This window comes from Setaria italica, chromosome IX (genome assembly GCF_000263155.2).
Source record: "Setaria italica strain Yugu1 chromosome IX, Setaria_italica_v2.0, whole genome shotgun sequence".
NCBI classification, from domain to species: domain Eukaryota; kingdom Viridiplantae; phylum Streptophyta; class Magnoliopsida; order Poales; family Poaceae; genus Setaria; species Setaria italica.
The window spans coordinates 21,615,107-21,624,662 of NC_028458.1; the positions used below are offsets into that span (position 1 = coordinate 21,615,107).

At 46.1% G+C, this 9,556-nt stretch overlaps 1 protein-coding gene across 1 annotated transcript; it reads right to left on the reverse strand.

The window, feature by feature from the left end:
* Positions 1 to 2,526: 2,526 nt before the first annotated feature.
* Positions 2,527 to 5,095, reverse strand: LOC101761626 (LRR receptor-like serine/threonine-protein kinase GSO1). Its single transcript, XM_004986547.3, has one exon. It carries the CDS (start codon positions 5,021 to 5,023, stop codon positions 2,636 to 2,638), a length of 2,388 nt encoding a protein of 795 aa, XP_004986604.1. The 5' UTR covers positions 5,024 to 5,095; the 3' UTR covers positions 2,527 to 2,635.
* Between the last annotated feature and the right edge of the window lie 4,461 nt (positions 5,096 to 9,556).

Genomic DNA, 9,556 nt, shown 5'->3' on the forward strand with positions numbered 1-9,556 from the left:
AAGTAAACTATGATGGCAGGATATCAGGACTCCCTAGCTGCATATCTTATTTCTAAACATTGACATTAAAAACGAGAATCAAATTACTTTTCACAGTGTTGTGCTAAACAATTAGTTAAGTATAGGTGGGCAAAGTGCAAAAAAAAAAGATTTCTAACCTGAACATCAGCCTCGCCTTTAGGATAGGATCTGAAACAATGGTAGTCAGAGGGAACCTATAGGAACAAAACAAAATGGGACTTGAGTTTGTGATGCAAATGCAACATGATCAGAAAAAAAATGAAGCAAAGGATAAGATTAATTACGATGGCATTGATCTATTCCCTCCATCCCAAAATACTATTCGTTTTGATTTTTCTAGATACATGCCTTTTGCTATGCACCTAGAAAAACCAAAATGAATAGTAATTTAGGACAGAGGGAGGAACTTGAACTGTTCAGATTGCTCACTAAAGAACAAACATATTTTATGCCAGAACAAACATACCCTCCCTCTATATCCACTCCTCTATCATCCATGTCTCCAAATAATAAAATGAAGATTAGCCCTTGGTTTTTGACATTTTCAAAAAGAAAATAATATTACCTTGTAACACCAGAAATTTCACATCCCAGAGCATTAAAAATGGAAAGTAGAATCTATAGCGACATTTCATCAGAAAATTTGCTGCTCCCTTCCTATCTAGCGCACTGCCCATTGGCTCAACAGTTTGACACAGTTTAACAGTGTAACTAACAATTCAAGTCCAGCATTCTCCAGAAAGTCACAATTTTCACTTAGGCACGAGATTGTAGCAGATGCTCTGGGCAGATTGATATATATATTAAGGTTCAAAGAAAATGGTAAGCTTATAAGGAATTAAAGAGATGACCTCCTCCTCCTGCTGCTGCTAATGGAGCCATCTCCGATCACCAGAGCTGCCTGAAATGCACAATCATCAAATAAGCTAAAATTATATATTAGTTTAAGTAGATCAATGTAACTGAAAATTTGAGCTATTACACTGTCACCTCTGACCTAAAACTCTTGGGGAAAACCATACTAATTTCCTGTCTTCTAATCTTTGCTTGAAAATTCAACTTTATTTATGAGTAGAAGAATACAAGAAAAACAATACAACATATACAAGATAATAAGACTACAATCACAAGATAACAAGACCGGAAGTATTAATCAGAAGTAGTAGTAGTTTATAGAAATAAAAACAGTAGACCTCAAGTATTAACCACAAGATAACAAGACTATAATCACAAGATAACAAGATCAGAAGTATTAATCAGAAGAAGTGGTAGTAGTAGTTTACAGAAATAAAAACAGAAGTCCTCAAGTATTAGTCACAAGGTAATAAGAACAGAAGTATTAATCAGAAGTAGTAGTAGTAGCATTAATCAAAGCACAAGACATAGATCAAAAGACATAGTTTGCAGATATTACATATCACAAGATCACAGGACTACAGGAGCATACGGATCACAAGATCACAGGAGCACAGGAGCACACCTGGACCACACCCTCGAGCCCTTCACCGTTGACGTCGTCGCCTCGGCAGCTCCATTCCTCAACGATGCGTAGCCCCCAACGGAGACCTGCAAGAGGAGGATCAGAACTTAGAAGAGGAACGAGAGGAGGATCAGAAGAAGAGGAACGAGATTACGAGATTACCTATGCAGCCGGAGCCCGGAGCCGGAGAAGACGAATGCCAATGGCGGGGAACCAGGGAGGGAGGCGGATCTGCGAGGGGAGGAGCGGTTTCGATGAGGGAACCAGAGAGGGAGGCGGATCTGCGAGGAGTCGGAGGGAGGAGTGGTTACGGGGAGCCGGGGAGGGAGGTGGAGGGGCTAGGGGAGGAGCGGTTACGGGGAGGGAGGCGGAGGGGCTACCGGCAAGCTGGCGGCGGGCGAGGACGGCGGATCTGTGAGGGGAGGGGCGGTTACAGGGAGGGAGGCGGAGGGGCGAGGGATGGAGGGAGCGCGGTTCGAAGGGGGTAGGGTTTCGGGGGGAGAGCAGCTGGCACCACGTTTTATATGGCGAGCAGCCGAGCCGATCCAGGCCTAGCAGGCCTAAACAGGCCGTGCCGCCCGTTGGTGGTCCACGGGCCAAATAGGCCAGGCCGTGCCGGGCCAGCCCATGGGCACGACGGCCATCGGGCCGTGCCTAGGCCGAGCAAAAAAACGGGCCACGGGCCATATGGCCAACTATAGACCGGAGACGAAGGGGGCGCGGGTTTTTTTCAGCTTTAGAGATTATAAGCAGTGGTGTATTTCTTTTGAACTAGTTTATTCACTTATAAGGTTGAAATCCTTATCTTTGTATTTAATTGTGCATTCGTGCTATCAACCTTATTAGATAATAAACAATACATGCTGCTGGCAAATAAGATTTTATTATTACTAATACTTTGACATACTTAAAATGAATAATAGTAGCGAACATTTGAATCCTATGTAAATATCTGTTTGACTACAAGCCAGTTTTGGTCTTTTGCAAGCACAACGATCTGTCACAGAAAAAGTTTTCAAGCAATATATCAAAGTGAAAGTAAAGCTAAATTGAAAAGAGAAAGGTAGATGCCAAGAAATTGTGTTACACACATCCTTACTTAATTTTACTACAATACATGCGGATTTTAAATATTCATCTCACAAGCTTTCTATGAATGAAATCTACATAGTAGAAAAATGAGAGTCTCCATGGAGCAGAGAAAATTAATGATCCGAACCACAGCCACAGTCCAAATACAACTCCGGCAATTATCGAGTAGTAGACATAGACACCTTCAGATTCTTTACTCTGGTCCATTTGTATACTTGAATCCCTGGTGCATGATTTGCTCAATGGAAAGCCACGGAGCCCAAAGTTGTTGCTGTAAATGGAAGGGTCGGCTAGTGTCTGGAGTTGATTACCAGTTGGTATCTCACCTGAGAGCATATTGTTAGAGAGATTTAGCGAACTAAGAGAGATCAGTTCCGATATGCTTGAAGGAATATGACCAGATAGTTCATTCCATGAGAGGTCAAGGGACTCCAAGAGTTTTAAATCGCCAATATTCTCTGGAATAGTACCAGATAGATGATTTCTTGACAGGTTCAGAAACCGAAGGCCTTGAAGATTTGTTAGCTCAGTTGGAATTTCACCATCAATAGAATTACCTGACAAATCAATACCGGTCATCAGCGCAATTGCCCCTTGAAATTCATAAGTCTTCATCTTCCAGTTCACGTCAACTCGATTAGCATAATAAAAAGCAGCTTCTAGATGAAAAATTTGATGGTGCACCGTCGACCTCATGTTGAACTCGGTCTGTGGTCGGATCATGGCTGTTAAGTTGGTGAGACCACACGGTATGTTACCGTCAAAATTGTTGTTAGCCAGGTCCAGCAGCTGGAGATGAGAGAGCTGTAGCAGCTGCAAGGGAATACTGCCATTGAACATGTTCGACCGCAGTCGAAGAAATCTTATCAAAGGTAACCTTGAACTTATCCATGATGGAATTGCGCCGGAAAAATTGTTACCACCAAGGTCTAGGACAGATAGCATCTTCAAGTACTGAATTATCGATGGGAAGCCTCCTGTGAATCTGTTATTTGCCAAATGCAATGACTCCAATGATAAAGTAGAGTTTGCGGAAGCCAGTACATGTATATCCCCTGAAAGAGCATTGCTGGACAAATCCATGAACATAAGATCCTGCAAGTCCCATATGCAGCTAGGGAGCTGGCCGGAAAGTTGGTTGCTATGTAGGTCCAACATTTCCAATGAAGTCATCTGGCAGAATGTCAGAGGGAAGCCTCCGGAGAAATTGTTACCGTACAATTCAATGGAGACCAATTTCTGACTACAGAAATTCGGGACAGTGCCGACGAAGTTGTTACTCGCCAAGGAAAGACCGGAAAGATCTTTGAGCATTGACAGGGTTGCAGGCAACTCACCTCCCAACTGGTTGTTGTTGAGGTCAAGGTCTTGCAGTGCTGTCAGACTGCCGATCTCAGCAGGGACCGTGCCTGTGAGGTTGTTGAAGGACAAAACCAGGATCACAAGCTGAGTCAGGTTCCCCAAAGAAGTGGGGATCGGCCCGGTGAGGCAATTTTGTCCCAGGTGCAGCATCTGCAGGCTCACCAAGCCGCTGATGTCCGCCGGGATCACGCCGGTGAGGTTGTTGCTCAAAAGTGATAGCCGCCGCAGCTTCTTCGCCTCTCCAATCTCCGGTGGGATGGTTCCGGCCAAGGAGTTGTAGTGCAGGTAGAGCAGGGTGAGCTCCGGCCAGTTCTTAAAAATCTCAGGTGGAATCGTACCAGACAGCTTATTTCTCGACAAGTATAACTCCTTCATCTTGCTCATCCCGGCGAAGGACGGCGGCAGCCCGCCGGAGAGGTTGTTCGCGGATAGGTCCAGGAACTTGAGGCCCGCCATGCCTCCCATCTCCGGCGGCAGCGTGGAGACGAGCCGCGCGGCCTGCAGGTCCAGCCGCTCCAGCGTGCGCAGCCTGCCGAGAGACGCCGGGATGGCGCTGCCGAGCGAGTTGTTGCGCAGCACGAGGACCCGCAACGCCGGCAGCGTCGCCAGCGCCGGTGGGATGCCGCCGGTGAGGGCGTTGTCGGACAGGTCGAGCGAGACGAGCGACGTTAGCCGGGAGATGCCGGCCGGGATGGCGCCCTCGAGGCGGTTGCCGCTGAGGTTGAGGCCCGTGAGCGCCGGGAACGCCGCGAGGTCGAGGGCCGCGAGCGTGCCGGCGAGGCCCGCGCCGGGGAGCGCGATCCCGGCGACGCGACCGTCGGCGCCGCATGTGACGCCGGCCCACGAGCTGCACGCGGCGGTCGTGGGCGACCATGAGGAGAGCGGCCCGGCGCCGGTGGAGTCGGGCTTGGGCGGCGGCAGAGTGGACTTCCACCGCAGCAGCGCACGGGCTTCGGCTGCCGTTGGAGAGGCGGAGGCGGCGGTGGATGACGCGCACGCCAGTAACTGTAACGCGAGCGCGTAGAGGAGGGCCGCGGTGTAGGTGCGCGTTCTCGTGGCGCCTGCCATGGCTGTGGCATCCTCTGCAGCTGGGAGCAGTGACTTCCTCCTCAGACTGTTTTCTCTCTCTCCACCTCAGCCCACCTGTTAGGTCGAAACTCTTATCTGGAAAATAGAAACGTTGCTGGATAGCAAAACGTACAGCCCCCGGAGCCGGAGGCCGACTTTCGTGAAGTCAATCGGCGCAATGCAACGGTTGTCATGCTCATGCACCGTCTTCTTCGCGTGTGTTCACACCATGGCGTATGTTATACACCTCTGCTTGGTTGGTTAACTTGTGCCAACCATTTTCTTTGTAAATTCTTTAGAAAAAAAAGTCAATTTTATCCCTCACCTATTTACTTTATCCATTCCAACCCCTCACCAAAATATAGTAAGGAATAAAAGGAATGTGAATTTTCTTCCCACCTTGCTAGTGGATTCCACCAACAGTCAGCTACATACCGGACAGATCTGCAGCAAAAGGGATACAATACTACCATAATTTCGTACTCCCTCCATTCCAAATTGTACGTCGTTTTAACTTTTCTAGATATTATGTATCTAGATATAGTGTATGTCTAGATGCATAATAATATCTATGAACATGAAAAAGTTAAAACGACCTATAATTTAGAATGGATGGAGTAATTAGCATCTTGCACAGTCAACGGCGGAACCAGCAAATAATTTAGAGGGCATGCCACTGAGATCGGTACTGTATATTGTACATATGTATAAAGAATTTGAAAAAATCTATTTTACTCCTCTCACCTATTTACTTTGTCCATTCCACCTCCTCACCAAAATATTAGTTCAATTTACTACCTCCTCCTATTGAAATCGGATCAATTTAGTCCTTAAATAGAATTTGAACCCAACTTTGCTTGCGTGGTATGGTTTTGACCGGTCTTAGATTGTTTTGACTGCCAACGTGGACTGCATGTCACAGCTGATCGAGCCGAGCGCGCCTAGCACCCAGAAATAAGCCTGTGCCCTTCCCTCGCGCAAGGCTAAGCTACAGCGCCGCGCCGCTTCTCGCACGCGCAAACCAAGCTGCAGCGCTGCGCCTTGCAAGGCATACCCGAGTCCTGCTGCAAAATGATGCAAATTGAGATTTTGTTCCTGCTGGTGGGACTCATTTTTTAATTTTTCATTAGACTACTCGGTAGGAGTAATATGCTACAAGGTGTCAGTTCTATTACTGCAATTGAAAAACCTTTATCGTGCAACATTTGTGTTCATGTGAAGACGTGAAGTTAACAATGTTGAGAGTACAATCTGCGTTATGCTCAAGCCTTAGCGGTGTTGCCCTGAATTTTCGCTTTGAATCAAAACAACGTGGCAATTGACGAGATGAGCACCACATATATGTGGGCGCACGGCAGCGAGATAGCAGGCGTAGTCACGTAGGCAGGGGCGGACCTACCTCAAATACTGAGTGACAGCCTGTAGTGCTCACTACAGTGCTTGTTACGGCAGAATGCTTAGAGTTTGATTGGTTGGTCGCACGTACCCGGAACCGGGCTCCCGGCGTGCAATACATGTCTGATTGGTTACCTGGGCCTTCCGCTGGGCCTGGTTCGCCGGGTGCAAAAACACCCTGGGAGCCTGGCTCCCGTGGTGCGGCCGATTCGACCTTCTCCCCAGAGCCAGGCTCCGCGGGTGCGGCGGCGCGTGCAAGGCGAGCGCGCGGCGGGCGAAAAAGCTTCCGCGCATGCACGCGGGAAGGTTTGGCGCCTTCGCTAGGGTTACCGGGCGATTTCGCGTTATTCCGCTGGCATAAATGTCGACCCCGACCCTTCCCCTTTCCCTTCCCTCTCGCGCAGATTTGTTCCTCCACTGGCGGCTCGCAGGTTAGGGTTCCAGCCTTGTCCCCTGTCGTTGTTGTTTCTGATCTCCGGAGGCCTGATCTACCACCCCCATGTCTTTTTTTTGGTTCGCAGGTTCGAGTTGTTGACGGATCTGTTGGGCCAGGCAAGTTTTTTTGCATCCTTTGTTCGGATTTCGTCAAAACCGTATGATTCCACTGACCGGTTCTTTTCTTATGTGACACACGCAGTCCCCCACTGGATCTGAGTTCTTCGGTTGTTCCTAGGTACGATTCTTGAGTTGAAGGACCCGATCTGATTTCTTTAGTGGTTCGTATGTACTTTTTTGAAGTTTCCGCACCCGATCTAAAATAAGAAGTTCTGTTCTGAGTGATTATTATTTTTGTTTGGTTGCTAGGTTTCCTGATCAGACCCCTCCTCCTCCGGACGCCGCTGATCTGTTCGTGGTTCGGTTGCGGAGCTGAGTTCCCCATCCTCTGACACGCTGTTCTCCCTGTTGCTGTTTTTGCGGTAAAATATCCTAGCCCTTGCCCCTCTGTGCATGCGCATGGTATCCTAAAACCATGCTGTCGATGGTTAATAGGTGGTTGAAATGATTGGTACCAGTGTTGTTTGATATGTGAGCATACTCTGAGCACACTTGTTCATGATGTTGATGCGTGTATATGGATAGGAGCATGTTTTCCATGTGAATGATATGTTTTTAGATTGGTCTGAGCATTGTTGTTCATGTCAATGATGTCTTTATGTTGATCTTATTATTGTTGTCCATGTCACTGATATTTTACAATAGTGATCTGAGGCATGTTCTCTGCTTTCAGTGATGTTTTCATATATTGACGTGAGCCTTGTTGTCCTTGTCAATGATGTGTTTAGATACTGATCTCAGCCTTGTTGTCCATGCCTGTGATGTTTATACATTTAGATCTGAGCTTCTGTTGTCCATGCCAGTGATGTTTATACATTTATGTGAGCTTCTGTTGCCCATGCTAGTGATGTGTTTATATGTAGTTCTGAGGATCTGTTGCCCATGTCAGTGACCCTTGTTTTGCATGTTATTCATATAGATGGGTCTTGAAGACAAGAGACGCATGCTTATTATTCATGCAGCTGCTCTAGTGGCTGCCATGTATGCATTCTTCCTGAATAGGCTTAGGCTGGCTAAACCCTCACGTCCTCAGATTAGTTATGCCCCAATGAGTGTTATGGACGAGGAAAGGCAAAAAAATTTGGACAGAATATATAACTATAATGATGTAGAGTGTGTAAACATGCTTCGCATGAGAAGAGCCCCTTTCTTTAGGCTATGTAATTTGCTTAGGGGCAGGGACTTGCTTAGAGATACCATACATAGCAGTGTAGAAGAGCAAGTTGCTATGTTTCTCCATGTTGTTGGGCATAACCAAAGGTTTAGAGTTATCCATCAAAGTTGGAGGAGATCTGTAGAGACAGTAAGTAGACATTTCAAAGAGGTGTTGTATGCAATTGGTGAACTTAGGCATGAGATGATTAAGGCTCCATCAACTGAGACACCTCTTAAGATTACAAACAGCTCAAGATGGTACCCATATTTCAAGGTAACACATTAGTATCCTTATGACAAAAATAATGCATAATTGAGTAAAAGTTTTGTAGATGATTGTGTTGTTGGGTTTATGTAGGATTGTGTTGGGGCTATAGATGGCACTCACATCTATGCTAGAGTCCCAGCTAAGATGCAATCAGCATTTAGGGGGAGGAAACACTATACAACTCAAAATGTGCTAGCCGCAGTGGACTTTGATTTGAAGTTCACTTATGTGTTGGCTGGCTGGGAGGGTTCTGCACATGATGCCACCATTCTAGCAGATGCACTAGAGAGAGAGGATGGTTTAAGGGTTCCAGAAGGTAATGAAATAAATTAGTTCCTTAAACCTAGTTACAAACTAGTTGACTGTAGGACTAATACCTGTTTATAATCTTTCTAGGGAAGTTCTATCTGGTAGATGCTGGATATGCATGCCGTCCTGGATTCCTACCTTCTTACAGGGGTACTAGATATCATCTTAATGAGTTTGGTGGTAGAAATTACCCAACCAATCCAAGGGAGCTGTTCAATTTGAGGCATTCTAGTCTGCGTGTTACGGTTGAAAGGGCTTTTGGGGCTTTAGAAAATAGATTTCGCATTATTGACAACAAATCTTTTCATCCATTCAAGACACAAGTGAAGTTGGTCCTTGCTTGTTGCATTTTACATAATTGGATTTTGGGGCATGGACCTGATGAGGTTATTCCTCTTGAGTCCACATGGGAGTCTAATTCTATTAATGGACATGGGGTCCCTGTTGATGACAATGCAGCTTGGGCTTCTGTTAGAGATGAATGGGCTAATGAAATGTGAGCTAGTAGGGGTAATGCACATTTGTAGACATTGGATAACTTTGCTAGGGTGTTGTAATGTTTATGTTCCCTTTGTACCTTGAAACATTGGACAACTGGTCTATGATGTTATTTTATTCCTGTTTCTTTCTCACTTTGAGGCTTGGGCAACAATGCTATGATGATCTGTTATTCCTGTTTCTTTCTCACTTTGGGGCTTGGACAACAATACTATGATGATCTGTTATTCCTGTTTCTTTCTCACATTGAGGCTTGGACAACAATGCTATAATGATCTTTTTTCCTGTTTCTTTCTCACATTGAGGCTTGGACAACAATGCTATGATGATGTTTTTCCTATTCTTCTCACATG